General features: G+C 36.3%; 1 protein-coding gene across 2 annotated transcripts; it reads right to left on the bottom strand.

Annotated features, from left to right (window-relative positions):
• Nucleotides 1-834: 834 nt before the first annotated feature.
• mapk14a (mitogen-activated protein kinase 14a) lies at nucleotides 835-16,581 on the bottom strand. Of its 2 annotated transcripts, none has more exons than XM_028452450.1 (12): nucleotides 16,218-16,581; nucleotides 12,559-12,688; nucleotides 12,369-12,427; nucleotides 8,362-8,473; nucleotides 8,097-8,126; nucleotides 7,448-7,495; nucleotides 7,219-7,333; nucleotides 6,410-6,481; nucleotides 4,554-4,633; nucleotides 3,148-3,226; nucleotides 2,183-2,356; nucleotides 835-2,102 (listed from the first exon to the last, which is right to left on the bottom strand). In XM_028452450.1, exons 1-12 carry the CDS (start codon nucleotides 16,334-16,336, stop codon nucleotides 2,038-2,040), a joined length of 1,083 nt encoding a protein of 360 aa, XP_028308251.1. In that variant the 5' UTR covers nucleotides 16,337-16,581; the 3' UTR covers nucleotides 835-2,037. The 2 variants fall into 2 exon arrangements, with proteins under 2 accessions (XP_028308251.1, XP_028308252.1); XM_028452451.1 differs by lacking the exon at nucleotides 4,554-4,633 and adding an exon at nucleotides 4,146-4,225.
• Between the last annotated feature and the right edge of the window lie 652 nt (nucleotides 16,582-17,233).

The following is a 17,233-nucleotide window of genomic DNA, read 5'->3' as shown; positions in this document are numbered from 1 at the left end:
TCAACAAGTATAGAACATGATTGGATGAATGAGTGTAAACAGAAATTCTAAAGAATCTGACTTTGTAAATAAGTGGAAATAAACAGTACTTAGTGCCTTATTTCTACAGTTTTTATCATTTCCTGTCATCTTCCACCTGGTGTGGGACCAAGACTTGACCTTAGTATTTTTCACTTCATGTTCTAATTAAGAACCCTTTTCATAATCTTTATAACTTTTTAACCCAAAATACACATTCCAAAATCCCCATATTTTTCATTTTGTATTTGTTAATTTTCCACTCTCTCTTTCTCAAGTACCCCCTAGTGCCATTGCATACACCTAGGGGTACACGTACCCATCTGAGAAACATTGATTTAGAGTATTGAACACTTCATTTATATTTTTACTCATTAACGATTATTGCTGATCACAGATCTTCCATTTTACATCAATCAGCCACTGAATTATTTGACTTATTTTTTGGTTAACACCTCACAGAACCATAATTAAATGAAATATCCTTTTCAGGAGGACTCATCTAGTTTAAGAATCAAATCATAATTGTCAATGGTAAAATCATGAAGAATGTTTGATCTTTTTTCCCACCCCAACAAACAGGGACTGTACTCATAGGAAGAAAAAAAAAAAAGAAATCTGCAGAAATAGTTGCATTTACAGTTGATTGTGAAGTAATCTGGTTTTTCTGTCTGGAATGATAATAAAAGACTAGAAATTGATTATTTGATCAATAGTTGATATATAGCGTTAATGTTGAACTGTCAATACTTGCAAATTTACAATAGGTTAGCTTTGTGATAAACCAGTGATAATTTCATTAAACAATATGACAAATGCATAAAAATAAGTCTTTATTCTCTTAAAGGACAGAAGACAGTTACTTTGCATGTCTGATAAAAGCTCAAGGGATCTATAAAATGCTGCCCATAAATACCACCTCAAAAAGTATAAATACAAATCCCTGTCTTGCATACTTACGCTGTAATTCTAATAAAAGTTAAAGTGTGACACGTACAAATTCTGTAAACTGACAACACACTCGTAGATGCATACGGTCTCGATGTACAATGCAAAAAAGTGATTGCTCAATTACTTATTCACAGTTAAAAGAAAAAGAAATAAAACAGTTATGAACAGAGCAAAGCACATAGGTGTGAATACATCTATTCCTATCTGGTGCCCTGGAAAACAGCATGATCACTGCAAGCCTGTGTGAAGCAAAGTGACAGATTGGCTTTTAAATACATTCTACTTTTGTGAAAAATAATACATAAATACTAGGAAAACACAGAGAGCTCCGTCGTATGCATTCCGATTACAGAACGGTTACAATGGTGCATTATCAGTTGAAGTCCAAGAGCAAACAGCCTAAAGTTTCTAAAGCTAACACCCTTCATTCAGTGACTGCATTAGTCCTGAATGTCGGGATCAGATGTACAATGACTTTTCATTGTCATCCCCTCGAGAAGAAAAAGACATTCAATGCTGTGAATTAACACTAAGATGAAGATGTCCAAACACCTCCATCTCACTTTACACTGAAAAGGTTAATTGACTTTAACTCGATCCATATCCTCACTACACATGGGTTAATGGATCTATGAATGGAAAGTGAACTGAATCACTTTACCAGTTTTGGGTATTAATTTCATATGTCATTCCCAGTCAGCGGCTGGTGATTGTTGCTAACTGTTGCGGAACTCTTGGACCTAAACCAAGCAGGACATATGAGTGAGCACTAGAGGTCACTGGAAACACAAATCAGGTCTATTCTCATTTTTCTCATAAATCTAAAAACCTAACCTACTTGTGTCAGTTTGTATCTCTTTTCTAAAATACAGTGACAAGTTACTTAAGTCTCTCTTATAAGAAAAAAATTATTAGTTTAACAGCTTTTGTTTTTTTCAGGAAAACAGGTTGTTATGTAGTGGAAAACCAAATCAATCCTGCAGAAAAATGAATTCCTGATCTACGAAGATGGACGTGTGAGATTTAAAATTTTCTGAAGGTCGACGTCAAACTCGGTGGCACACCCGACTACTCCATGTCATCCTCATCAAGAGCAGGCGGTTCAAAACTACAAATCTCCTCGTAAGTTAATCCTGCAACAACAAAAAGAAAGGAGAAGACGGTGTGTTAAACAAAATGTGTGGATTGAAACTTAATGCCTCTCATTGCATACGTTTCCACTCGTCGATCTCCAATTCCCGGCTCTCAAAGCTCTGGTCATATGGCTCCGCTTCTGGCTCGTCGTCGGGGTCGTGGTACTGGGAGAAATAAGGATGGGCCAGAGCCTCGGCTGCAGTTATTCGCTTGTCTGTGTCCAGAATCAGCATTTGCTCCAGAAGATCCACAGCTTTTGGTTTGAAAAAACAAGGAAAAACTAAATGACAGGAGCACCATCAAATAATTCTGATATCTCAGTGTTTCAATGTGTATTAAGTAGGGTTGGGGTCAATTATAATTGTAATCATGTAATTGATAATCAATTACAATTATAATTTCAAAAATCTGCTGCTGTTGTGATCATAATTAAATTGTAATTTAGTTTAGATAATTGACTTTATAATTGTAATTGCCTTGAAAATTGTATAAAAATTGTCAATTATAATTTGTAATCGTAATTGAATTGTAATTGACCACGTATAATAGAAAACGTAATTGTAACGGAAAAATGTACTTGACCCCTGGTATTTAGGTATCCTAACACAAGCTAGCATAAAATAAAGAAGTCTAATTTACTATCCCTGAAAACCAACAGTGGAGCCTGAAAATCAATCAACTCAAGGTTTTTATCTAAATTTAAAATGTCACATGTGCATAAATGGATGACTTTGTTGTAATTTGCGCTATACAAATAAATATGAATTGAACTGAATTGAATATCAGAGCAGCTTACACCAAATTTTACTGCTGTTGAAAATACTGTTGGTTAAATCTTTTTATACATTTTATAAAATACCACTGCAATGTGTATACAAGTCTGAAATAAAATATTTATGAATAAAGGGGTCAGATGTTTTTCTATTTTTAAAAACGTATCCAAAAACCACCACGAATGAAAAAACATACAGAGCATTATTGCTGTCTGTGTGTTTGTGATCGTCACACTCAAGCCTGTAGAAAAACCAGTTTCCTTTATATTACCTAATGGGTTGGCACCAATGAACACATCCTTAAAGTTTCTCTTTGACATCTGTGGCAGAGAGCGAATGTAGTTCCTGGCCTGGTGAAAAACACAAATACAGTGACCAAATGTCAGATTTTGGACCGAGCATCAATTCAGTCATTAATTATTTAAATTGTAAAGCAGAAATCTGATTGAATCTAGTTTTAGAAAAGACATTTTATCTTTGGTTAATTCTTTCTTATTCTTCAGTAAGATTATTTTCTTATGTTTAGGACATTTAACAGGCTTATCATTACATTTTGTGTACAGTTAGAAGTTATATTATTGGTACTTATAGTTATTATAGCCAATTCATTTGCTTTGTCTATATTTTAGATTAAATCTAAGTGTTTTTATTGCTTTTTTCTTGTTCTTGTCATTCAATCTTTAAATCCTTTACTTTTCTGAATGGGTTCAAGTCGTCTGTAATACATTTAAATAGAAACATTGACATGAATTCTTGATTGAAAAGCAAACATAGGGATTTAGGGAAAATAAGGAGGAAAAAAAAAAAAAAAAATCACAATAAAGCACACAGACACAAGCAAAATTGTAAATTAGCAGGATACCCAAAAAGGAGGGGAAAAAGCTTTTTAGTTATAGCAGAATTATAACGAGCAGGCTTAGCTTTGGCTTATAAAGTGCTTGTTAAGATTAACTTTATAATGACATGCAGCGAGTACAACAAATACTGCGACATCATAATAAAGCAGAAGTGAACTAATAAACACCTGCTTGTGACTGAAAGGCTTTGATCTTTGTTGAATTCTCATGTGCCATCCCTCAGAGCTCATTTTACTGTGGCTAATCATAAGCTAGCAACATCAACAAAACCTTAAAGATGGGCTGTTAGGAAAGTAACTACCGTTGGAGCCTTTTTTGTACACGTCACATTAATACTGTATATGCAGTCGGACTTTCCTCTAGCCCGAGCCTTGGGACTTTTCTTAAGAGATTAACGTTAGATTCTTCTCACCTCATGGCTGGGCATCCTGTTTATTAGAGTTGCTGGGGGCGTTCCAGTCAGACGCATTATCTGCTGAAGCTGGTTTATATCTACGCCACGTGTGTCAAGGGGAGCATTGCGACAGAACAGGGTTGAAAAGACACAAAAACAATGCAGCTAAATTCAAGGAGCAGCCCACTGTTAAAATGCAATGAGCTTCAAGCTTAGATAGAAATGACAGAAAGAAACATCTCATTGCAGTAAAAACACAATCATCTGCACCACAATAGTTTCATAGCAAACATTAAACTCCGTTGAGTTAAACAAACAGGATGCGATTGGAAACCATGAGATCAATTGGAAAGCTGCACTGCAGGCGAGCATGCTCACAGCACGTGTGTGATTAGTGAAAGGTGTTTCATAACCGTGTCAACTCACAGACTCTGAAGATATTTTCATCAAGAGTTCAGGCCCTGGCGTCCCGACGAGATGCATGATTAACGACAACTGATCAATGTCTACCAGCACTCGTAAAGGAACAGCAGACACTGTATGTGGAGAATATCTGCACTCATATCCCACCAACGAACATAAATCACTTGAAAAACAAGTGTGATATTTACCTCTATAACATGTACTTTTGACTTTGGAAACATAACATAATTTGTGTCATAAGGAATTTAATTAATGCACTTTTCATTAGAGAAGAAATGGAAACAGAAGCGAGCCTAGCAATACAAACATATTGAAACCTTTAGGCATTAGGTCCAAACCGAAGCAGCAAAAAAGTCACTATAGTGAAGCAGAGAGAAGACCAGCGTTAAGATTAACAGGTTAGGAAGACCTGAGGTTAGTTAGTATAAATAATATGTAGGGTAATATAGTGTTGTGTGAGAACAAAAAGTGTGTGATTTATTTCAGTCAACATCACTCTGAAAGCACCGCTAAAATCTTAAAAAAATAGGGCTGGGCAATAAAATCAATTAAATCGATATATTTAATTTGTAGATAAAAACGATTTTTATTTTGCAAAAACAAATTTATTTTAGTTTTTTGGACTTTTTTGGTTTCGTCCGTGTGGGTTACCTTAGCGCGATGTGAGCCAGCCCCCTCTTTGTTTACCCTTTCAGTAGGCTATATATGTGCCATAGGCATGTTTCATTTTTTATCCGCACCATGCTGAGATGCAAAGGGAAGAGTTTATTAATTTTTTAATTGTAATGTTATATGTAATAAAATATGTAGTTATCTGATTTCTTAATCAGAAAATTTAAGCTAATGTGAAGTTGCTGTTGCACTTTTGCTTAAACCTGGGTTAAAGCTTGAAATTAGAGCCTCATTGAATTTTTTATTTTAGGATTGTTTCATGCATTTTACCTCTTGAGGACAATCACAGCAATAAAGTTGCACTTTTGACAATATATCTGATGTCTGCAGTCATTTTTAAATGCATTGAAAATAAAAAAAAAAATCCAAAATCAAATCTCGAATTTTTCTTTAAAAAAAAAAAATCTGAGTTTTTTAGGCAAAATTGCCCAGTCCTATTAAAAAGCTGAAATTTGTTTGGTTTTTTATCTATTTATTTATTTGTTTATTCCCAGTATCCGTTTTGTTACCGCTATAAGATTTTTATCTATTTATTTATTTGTTTATTCCCAGTATCCGTTTTGTTACCGCTATAAGATTTTTATCTATTTATTTATTTGTTTATTCCAGTATCCGTTTTGTTACTGCTATTCACATATCGACTGCATTTTAAGTGCCGTGATTTACTCATGTTGGGATTAACATTCAGAAATGTCTGTGTTAAGGAACAATTTAAATTTCTGAGCACATGGCAGACAGGAATCTTTGAGAAACAGCATTGTATCTGAAATGTAGGTTAGAGCAGCTCAGTTGTGGAAGAGTCTTAGGTTGGTGTGCACCACCTCATCATTTTACATTTTTTGCATTGAGTTGTTTTATTCCACTCTGATCCACAAAGGATTTATCATAGTTACTGATCACAAAAATAGAACAATTTCCCTAAATTTGTTTAAAGCCATAGAGCCAGTTCTTTGGTAAAAGAAAATAAGGCCTGAAACTGTTGTTGACTGCATTTGTGTAGAAGGAAAGAGGAATTCAATGCTGCAGACAGCAATAGGTTGGAGGAGAAAAGCAGGCATTCATGAGAGGTCAGAGAAAGAAGACAGATCACCCTTTACCATGTGAGCAGTTCATCAGTGAGCGACGTTTACCTGGGTCAGTTTCATGCCCATAGTGTGTGTCATTAATTCACCAAACGATAAGGATACGATCGCTGCCGGGAAAAAGAGTTTTTCCTGTGAGAAGTTCTGCCATTATACATCCCACTGACCAAATATCCACTGGAAGACAGACAAAAAACATAAATACAATTTACTTAGAATTCATTAACTTAGATCAGTGGTTCCCAAACTTTCCACCATCCCGTACCCCTTCAGACATTTAACCTGAAACCATGTACCCCCTACTCCTGCACACTTAAAAAACATATACGGCCCTACAGTGCATTCCACGTATCCGGTTGAGGAATAATATATAATAATAATAATTACAATATTTGCATTTCCTGAAGAAAATGCAAGTGAGGATGCATGTACTAGCCCGTGTTGCACTGCATTTGCTTAGCAATAGCATTAACCTAACATCGACATTAGCATTAAAACTGACTGAGTATTAGCCTTAACATAGCATTATTATTAGCCTAGCAATAACGATAACCTAGCATCAACATTAACATAGCAATAGAATTAGCTTAGCATTAGCCTAACATTAACATTGACTTAGCATTAGCTTTAACCTAGCATTGCCCTAACAATAGCATAAACCTAGCAATAGCCTAGTAATAACAATAATTTAGCATTGGCATTAACATTCACCTAGCATTAACCTAGTAATAGCATTAGCATTAACTGCTCTATTTATATTCTCGTTTCCAATGTTGTCAGTGTTTTTCATTTTCATTCACGTACCTCCATGACAATTTGCGTAACCCTGGCGGTACCCGTACCCCACTTTGGGAACCTAGGCCTTAGATCATTAGTTCAGAGGTTTAATGAGGAGTGCACTCAGTGCCACCTACCAGTCATGTTATAATGCATCCAGTTCAGCATAATCTCAGGGGCACGGTACCAACGAGTGGCTACGTAGCCGGTCATCTCATCATCAGTGTGCCGAGCCAAACCAAAGTCCAAAATCTGAGAGGTGAGTTTAAAAAGATGAGTTGCTTGCAGATATTTACAGCAACAAAAAAAAAGAAAGTGATTCAAGATAAGCTTGTGTTTAAAAATGAACAGCAGTAGTTCACTGACCTTCAGCTCACAGTCTTCATTCACTGCCAAGTTACTTGGCTTCAAGTCCTGCAAATGGGAAAATCTCCACTTTATTCATGAGCATTGAATTAAAGACATGTGACAACTTCTCACTAAATTACAAAACATGTTTTTGTCATTTGAGATGAATCTCCTTTTCTAAAACCACCTCCTCTTTATGTTTGCTAACAGCTGACTCTGCAATAAGCTCAGTGTGAAAAACCCCGACACATTTTCCCCCACATTGGAGTCAGTTACAGAGCGACATTCGTCTGTTTCAAAACAAGGCAACACTGGCTTGATTACACAATAACACAATATGCACAACTACAACTTCACATCTCACTTTCACTTCAAAATAACCCTTTTCCATGTCCTACCTTGAGTCTCTCCTCCCTGTTCCTTCCCCCTCACCTAGGTGTAACACTGCCCTCTCTTTTTATATCCTCCTTAGATTAAGTGTTTCTTAACCTTCCTTAGGGAGGGCTGGTGATGGTCACAATTAAGCATTAAAATATATTCATTTATTTAACTACAATAACAAAACATGCATTACTGTCTTAAAAATACTGCACTTCTTGTAGTCTAGACCTTTGACCGCATGTGTAGACAAAGTAAAAAAAAAAAAAAAAAACAAGGCAACACTTACTCGATGAATAATGTCTGCAGAGTGGATGTACTGCAGAAAGACAAAAAGACGACATTCAATACAACCAGAAAATCAACCAACCTCTCTTATTGTTCAATTTCTTGTTGGGTAAACTGATGCAACTATCCTGTCTGTGCACTCAAAGTGTGGAAATGCAGATAATGCAATAAGACTCTCCAATCTTTTTGCTAAAATGTCAGACAAACGGATTAATTTGTTCATTTGTTAATTTCAAACTAAGCGACTACTTTAGCAACAGGCTCACCTTTAATCCTCTGAGGATCTGATATATAAGGAACTGCACATGGTCGTCTGTCAGTGTTTGGCATTTCACAATGTTATTGAGGTCTGCTCCCATTAGATGAGTCACCAGATACCTGTCGAGCACAAAAAAACATGTTTTATTACAATTTTTGTTATGGCCTTGAAGCACAAACTGTGATACACACGTTCACACACAAATCCGATTAAAGCTGCCTTAAAAGAACTGCATCACCAATGGTAAGCTTTCATTTACTCATGTCTATAGGAACAGAAGTAGTGACTAGCACTGCACTGGGACCAAACTGTGTTTTTAGAGCGAGGAAGGGAAAAAGCACCTGCTTTACCGACTTTTTCAGTCTATAGTGGCCAACTTGCAAAAGGAATTTCATAGTTCTAAGCCTGTAATTATTTATCAATTAAACAGACTAAACCGACTAAGGAAATTACTAGATCCAATATAAATGAGTTGAAACACAGGTTAATTAGTGTTACCAGCACACTGAAGTTACCCAAACATGCATGGAGCAGTCAGCTGAGCGAGGTTAAAAGAAAAAGACCATGTGTGTCTAAATTGCAGTGAACCATTGCACACTGAACAAAACACAGCAGTGTGTGGTGTGTTCATTGCCTGGCAGGGTTAGCTTCTAATTGCAGCATTTCAAAAGGAAGTATCTAAAAAAAAAACTGAGACAACCAACAAGTCAGGTTTATTTTCTCTGCAAAACACGTTTAAATCAAGACAGGAACATACATGTAATTATGTGTCGGAAACAATGATGCACTTAACGTAGGTTGGTCAGTTTAATTGCATATAGAAAAAAGTGAGTAAATGGATGTGATGAGTAGGGGTGTGAAAAAAAATCGAGTTCACGATTTATCGCGATTTTTTATTTTTATTTAATCGATTTTTTAAAAAAATTATTTAATTTTTTTCCCTCCCTGATATTAGATTAATATTTTTCGTATTGTATTTTTCACATTTTTGTGGACTTGTTGACCAGCTCCTGTTCCTACATAAAAACCTTGAAAATTGTGCCACTTCCGCACCTCCACTTCGGTAGATGGCGCCGTAGATATAATAATAATAAATAGGATGTTTTGAAGTAAATCATTTTGACTCAATTTGTCCCCTGAATGATCAATATCTTCTGATGAACATATACAGCAACTTGATTTTTCATCTCTACGTTTAATTTTTATATTAACTAGGTAGAATATCGCATTGTATCGTGATACCGCGATATTATCGGATTGTGACCCAAGTATCGCGATACATATCGTATTGCAAGAGTGATGATGCATCCTTTATCAAGGCAGATGAGATAATGCTGACCCACAATTCCTTGCAGCAACAACATTTAAAGGGAAACTCACGATAACCGACAAGGGACGGAGATCATGTGAGTTCTATGCCTTGAACAACTTTAAATAAATCATCTAAAACCCATATCTTATTATATGTAAGACATATCAGATTATAACTGACATAAAAAAGGGATCAGAGACATTTTTAGCCACAATGTTTCATTCAACATAATACATATTTCTGAGTGGAAGGTGAGCGTGAGCAACCATTCTCAATGTGACATTCTTTTAGTTTCACTTTTGTTCCTTGTAGCCTGGTATCCTCTTTTCCTTTGATTTACATTCAAACTGTGTGATTTAATGGAGTCATCCATGGGGTTAAGGAAAAGTGGATAGGAAAGGAGATAGGAGGGACTATTCAGACAGCATGTGTGTTTTCTCTGAATTCCTATGCAGTTTAACAACATGTTTGTTAGGTTAACCAGAGACTCTAAATTGACTGTAAAGGTGAATGTGCATGCGACTGTGAATCAGATAGCATTAAAAAGTGTCTATGAATTTAAAACACAGTACTGCATCTCCCTTTCTGTCAGAGTGTTTTACCAACAACGTCTTTACTTCCCTTTTTGCATTTCGAAGCTCACCCAACTTCCCACAAGTTTCACGTCACGACTTAATGAGTGGGAGAAGCGAGAGAGTCTGTCACCTTCCGGTGAAATTGAACAAGAGAGCAGAGTTTGGATCTGCGTCATTTGCCGCCTCAGCTAAACAACCTCCAGGGGAAACCTCAACAAAGTCCCAGATTGTGTAACAGACAAAAGTCTCACCCAAGAATACAGACAAAAGTATATGACACTTAAAAAACTGCTCAGCTGACATTTCATAGACCTTAAATCTATCCTAGTCTCTCAGCTGTGGAGCAGGTGCTAAAGTGCATCATCTATCAAGAGGCAGAGGAGGCTACTAAGAGGTGGAATGCTAGCCTTTAGCTGGGATTTTCACTAATAATGAAGTCTGTCATTCATCTTTCTGTAACTGTTCTCAGTCATCCACATTATGGTCATTCTAGATATTCTAATTCTAGCTAAAGCAACTGGAGATTTCACCTCTCAAGTCTTCTTGACTTCTTCAGAACTGAATAGACCTTGACGTAAGCACCTTTTAGCAACACTTCCTGTTGCCTTAATTCATCTACGAGAGTGTTCTTCTCTTTGCTCTTCTTTTATGTTCAGTAGCCATAAAAATAGTTTTACTTTTATCACCCTGGTAATAGAAGTATCCCTTGATTCCCTCCACAATATTCTTCAATCAAAAACATTGAAATAACAAGCCTTGCACTCTACAACATGACATGCTGTAAAACATGCTTGACAACTGGCAATGACTCACTTCCCACGTCACCAACTTTATTACAAACAATAAACTGCTTTACCTCCAAGCCCTGGTGTGGGATCAACACTGTGTTTCAAGGGGTCATTCCATGTCATTTCACAAAGTTTTCAGGACATACCATGCACTTTGGTCTCAAAAAAAGTCTGACATTTTTACCAAAGATTGCTTCAGAATAATTGAGTTGGCACACCGCATATTTTTAGTTTGATCAGATTAATACTTTTTGAGATTGGCCATTTTAGTGAGGGAGATATGTGTCAATTTTTGTGCGTCTTTATTTTTCTTCAGTTTTCAGGGTCCAATATGTCAAAAACTTACACCACGTATGAAACTGAAATGTGCTTTAGTAATACAGCTCCACCTCCTCTCAAAATATAGAAATATTTAACTAATGAACAACAAATAATTAGAAGACACAGAGGCAAACTACAATTACCTCATGTAAAGGATTTTCATTATCTGCAGGTGGTGAAATGTTTCTTACATTCCCACATGCAGTTACAGGCCAATCAAAACAGAAAATTTCAAATTTCAGATTTCAGGAGACTGTCACCTAAAGAACCAATGCGTATATGTGACTTATCATTAATGATTTGAACACTATGTTCATAGCTCAAAGCTAATAAACTTACAGGGAGCTGAGGCATACAAAGTTGTTTACCGAAGGACCAAACATGTTGTAGCCCAAAGCCCTGACAAACTTTTTTCCAATTTTGAGAGGCTGGCATATCCACCAGATAGGATGTATAGCAGATATATTTTATTTTGATTTTTTTGTATATTCTGAGAGAGCAGGTGGAGCTGTATTACTATACCAAATTTCAGTTTCCTATGTGATGTAGTTCCTCAGAAATTAAAAGCTGAGAATGGAAGAAAAATAAGGATGACCCCCCCCCACCCCCTCCTCATTAAATTGGCCATATCTCAAAAAGTATTCATCCGATCAAACTAAATATTTACAGTGTGGCTATTTAAAAAAAAAAAATCACTGAACGACTGCTTGAAACTGCAGAATTTTTGGAAACCGAAGTGTGTGGGCCATTTGTGAAATGACATGGAATGACCCTAAGGCAACAAGCCAGAAAGTACGAGGAAGGAAAACTCTCAGCTGGAGAGACTAACTACCAGACTGTGCTGTGTTCATCCTACTGGGCTCCCTCCAGGGGTTTTCCAGCCACCGTAAGGAGCATAATGCTGCTGAGGCAGTAATGGCCACTCCACATCATTATTGTGAAACTATACCATCCATGCACAAATGCACTGATTGAAATGCATGACCTGCTAGTCTGGGAGAGCACAAGCTCAACTCACACGTCAGTGAATTCCTTTAGTGACGTAGCAGGGCTGAAGACATCTAGAAGACTAATCACCTGCAGAAACAAGAGAAAGCCATCAGAGGAGCAGCGTAAAGAATCAGGAATAATGATGATAGAAAAGCAAGCAGGGAAAAGATGCTTCCAGATCAACCTTCAGCAGCAGAATAAACGACCAGAACACTCACATTTTCATGCTTCATGTGTTTCAGGAGCCGCAGCTCCCTATACGTTCTCTTGGCGTGGACGATCGACTGAAACGGTCTTGAGAGTTTCTTCACGGCTACCTTCAAACCAGTCTTGACATCATCTGCAGAACTGGTGAAAAGCAGCACATGTTAAATTCAAATATTTTTTTTGCAGCCAGCACTCACAGAGCTGTTGCTGGACATAGAATCACGTTTAGGCATTACATAAATTATATTTTATATTTAATCCTTATCACCTATATAAGTGCATTGCATTCCACGATGACATCAACCAATTAGTCGACTGAACAACCAAAGTTGGCAGCCCTAATATTTTGCATGAGTCACAGAATTTATGCTTCAGTCGTGTTATCTGCAACCAACAATCACAACATATACAGCCCGTGCAGCAAAGACCTGTGAGGAGTAGGAGTGTGACGATATTGCGATATGACGATATATCTATATACGATCGATTATCGATATGCTCGCGCTAAGCAATAATTATTTATTATTTTTTTTCAAAACCTTTTCTGCTTTTTCACTAACATGTGCAGGAACGCCTTCACAGAAATGTTGTCACTGTTTGTTGAAGGAACCAATATTTTGTTTACTGGAATATTGCAGTATAATAGTGTCACTGGTAAGAAATACCCTATTTTTTTGTTTACAGAAAGCACTATTGGAGATACTTATTCATTTACATTGGTATGTTGACACTTATTTACAGAAATGTTGCACTAAAATAGTGTCACTGTTCATAGGAGACTTTTTCAATTATTGTCTTTCAGAGATATAAAATAAAAATGTCATTTTTTCACTTAATCTTTTTTTTTCTTGTGATGTCATAGATTATCGTAGATTGATTTCTGTCCAATATATCAATAATCGCAGTATGGTCATATCGTGAGATAATCGTTATTGTGAGCTTTGTATCGCGTATCGTGAGGTTCCCACCCCTAGTGAGGAGAGCTTCAGTATAGAACAGTTGAACTGAAGTCATCGCGTAGGCAGCAGGTATAGTATAAGGCAGCAACCTATTACACAAACAAACAATCGTAGTTGATGCACTGGTGAGCAGCTAGTAATCTGACCAGCAACAGATTATCAGATCTCCCAGCAACAGCACAGCTGTCGACATCCATTTGCAAAACAAACATCTGCTCACTAACCGCAGACGGGGTCGTGTCCAAGATAGCATCAGAGTAGCCCATCATTTATTCACAAAAACAAAAAACAGTCAGTGGTGCCATAGTTCAACTTTATAGGCTCCAAATTGATTGACAATATTCACGTTATTTACTCTAAACCACCTGTGTCAAACTCGAGGCCCAGGGACCATCCAATTTGGCCTACAGGAGAAAGTTAAAAAGACAGAAAAAACGTAATTTTTATTGTCTAAATTACCAAATAATTCAGTTGTAGATAGCTTGCATATCTAAATACACCAATTGAATGAAACTCCACAATAGTTTGAGAATAGCTATTTTCTAATGCTTTTTTTTTCCCCCACATGACTGCAGTCATTTCATTTCTCAAATTGCCCAAAAAACTAAATGTTCTTGAAATTATTTCACATAATTTCCTCAAATTGAATAAAAATTAGTCACAAAAATCAATAAAATTTAAAAAAGAAAATCCTTGATATTTGTCACTTAAAGAGTGGATATTGTGGGGGCGCCGCCTTTTATACTTTATGTATGATTAATATGTTGTGTAAAGTACAAACTTGGGGAGATTTGTTGAAATTGCTTTTTTCCCCACCTAAAATCTGTGGCTCGCTTAAGATCAAATTTGGCCCCTGAACTAAAATGAGTTTGACACCCCTGCTCTAACGTTTTCAGTTCTGCACTGTGACATAAAAGAAGTGCTAAACTTTCACTTGTCAACTAAAGAAATTGGGTTCCAATGGGGACACTGAAAGATGAACTAAAGTCTGATTCATTTGATGCTAGAACAAGTAATGCAAGCATCTGAAGTCAAGCAGTCACAGATTCCATTAAGCAAACTACTGGTTATCCTTAAATCCACTTTTAATAGAATGTACAACGTCAGAAACCTTGAAGTACTATATTTATCTGAAAAAGCATTTCCTGTCTGTAGAAAAGATAATCCTCTCGAATTGTAAACAGGAAATATGGAGAGACAAAAAGCACTCTTTCTGTGACAAATGTCACATTTATCGTATATGTTTTGCTTGCAAAACAGACCCAAAAAAAGATACAAACAGTTTTTCAGACTTTTCCGCGTTCCATCCTTGTGGGTTACCTTAGCGTGATGTGAACCAGCCCCCTCTTTGTTTAAATGTATTTACCTTTTGAGTAGGCTATATGTGTGCCACAGGCATGTTTAATGTTTTATTCACACTATACTGAGATGCTAAGGGAAGAGTTTATTATTTTTTTAATTGTAATGTCATATGTTATAAAATATGTAGTTATCTGATTTCTGAATCAGAAAATTTAAGCTAATGTGAAGTTTCTGTTGCACTTTTGCTTAAACCTGGGTTAAAGCTTGAAATTGTTGAATGACAGCCTCATTTACTTTTTATTTTGGGATTGTTATATGCATTTTAACTCTTGAGGACCATCACAGCAATAAAGTTGCACTTTTGACAATATATCTGATCCGAAACTCGAATTTTTCTTTATTTAATTATCTTTTAAGCAAAATCGCCCAGCTCTACTTTAGGTCATAGTCTCTACTTACCACGTATGACTTAAAACAGAGCAATACCTGTAGTTGTGCTCATAAACTGCCTCATTTAATTTTACCTTTAAATGAGGCACTTATGTTAATGAGTCGGTTTTGCCCCATGGTATCAAATCAGCTGTAAAATACACTAAAAACAATATCTAATTTGTTTCTTATCTCTTGATTACCTTATTAGGCTTCCTTATCCATGAAAATATTGGTTCAATTATTTCTGTTGTGAGTCTCCAGGTTTTTTTTATGAAATATTAACCTCAATATAATCATATTTTCTTCTATCATTGCTCTTGTTGTTTTTATGCTGTAAAGTGTCTGAGTTTCTCGAAAAGTGCTCTTAAATAAAATGTATTATTATTTACTATTATAATTCCTGTGTTACCTGTTACCTTTTTTTTTTTTTGGGGGGGGGGGGGGGGGGTAAATACATCCCTTAAAATATTTATTTATTTTCATTTTATAAAGACTTTTTTTTATTATTTTATCAGCAGAGTTGAGGATACTGATTCAAGTGAAGGCGATAGACAACCTTTGTAAGTACAAATTCTGCAAACTTTAGCATCTTTATAATCACCTTTATGAAGTCATTTAAAACCCAGAATTGCTGTGAAATGATTTAGCTGCTACTTTTTTAGCTTGTTCTATAGTTTGTGACTGTGTTGCGTTCAGTGACGTCAGGACGACTCCAGTTTGACGAGTTTCAAGCAGGTGGCCATTTGTATTGTCGGGGCGAGTTGCGTTCAATAACTGTTAATGTTAAAGTTGAACTAAACTGAAAGTAAAGCTGGGTCTAATTGTTTCCTGACTCGGTGCTTCCACATTCATGCTAACAGCCTGCAGCCTGTGCGGAGGAGGCCTCGTAACAATGAATGGAGGTTAAGCTAAAGTGGCGACGCTCAACACACTTCAGGAAACTTCCCTTTACAGGGGGGAAACAAAACGTTATTTACCACACAGATCCGTAAGCGCCAGAGCCCACCGGGGCCAGGTTCCGGTACTGCTCGGGGACTTCCCATATAGTCTTGTTGACCTCCTGACGGTAAAACTTGGGTCTCTCTTTCAGCGACATTCCTGCAGAACCGAGTTCCGTCCACCGAGGGAAAATCCCTGCGTCCTCACAGATAAACTTCCGCGAAGTGTCTCAGAGTGAGGCCACGATATATCTTTGTCGTCCAAAGTTCATTTAACACAATGTGGAATAGTCGGGCTGCCTTTCAAAGAACAGGAGTTGTCTGTCTGGATCACCGCCTTGAAGACCGCACGGATTTTGATCTGTAGGCACGAGCGCTCAGCACGGTCACGGCACTAGGCCAAATATCGCGAGAAAAGGTGACAGCTGAGAAACGAGAAGTGAACAAACCGGAAAGAAACGGCGCAGCGTTTAAATATTCAGCATGTGAATAATGACAACATAGCGACAAAAAGGGCTAGATGCACACTTATAGTTATTATAAACAATACAGATAAACGGGTTTAAACATTTTAGTAATCTGCATACAAAGAGTAAAAGGTCAGGACCTTAAAAACACATGCAAAATCATTGTAGTTGCACAACAGACTCATTAATTTAATATAAAGTAATTTTATTATTTGTGAATAGTTTTTGTTACGTTAAAGCACTGTTTTTCAACGTGACCCTATGTGAGATCCTGAAATTTAAATGGGGTCGTCTGGAATGTGTTAAAGAAAAAAAAAATTATTTGAAAAAGTTTTTTTTTTTTTTACGTTTTCTTAATTATTTTTTTTTACAAGTTAAAACAAAACAGACTATCTTAAACAAATGTATTTTATAAGTAAAATTTTTCAAATATAAAGTTAATTTTATTTTTGGTTAAAATAAAGAAGAGAAGAGAAAAAATAAGATAAAGAGAAAAAAGTATACAGTATGAAAATATGTGATAAAACACACATCTTGTCACTTAATGCACTAATCTGGGCTACTCTATTTGTTACACAGCATAATAAA

Source organism: Gouania willdenowi, chromosome 7 (genome assembly GCF_900634775.1).
Source record: "Gouania willdenowi chromosome 7, fGouWil2.1, whole genome shotgun sequence".
Classification (NCBI taxonomy): Eukaryota; Metazoa; Chordata; class Actinopteri; order Blenniiformes; family Gobiesocidae; genus Gouania; species Gouania willdenowi.
Note: the sequence above shows the minus strand (reverse complement) of the source record. Positions and strands in the feature narration are given on the sequence as shown.

Coding starts and splice junctions, on each gene's coding strand:
- mapk14a (XM_028452450.1), bottom strand. CDS start 16,336: ATGTCGCTGAAAGAGAGACCCAAGTTTTACCGTCAGGAGGTCAACAAG. Junction 12,689..16,217: donor GGCGCTTACGGATCTGTGTG/GTAAATAACGTT, acceptor GCTTTTCACCAG/TTCTGCAGATGATGTCAAGA. Junction 4,634..6,409: donor TCTTTTTCCCGGCAGCGATC/GTATCCTTATCG, acceptor GAGTGCTGGTAG/ACATTGATCAGTTGTCGTTA.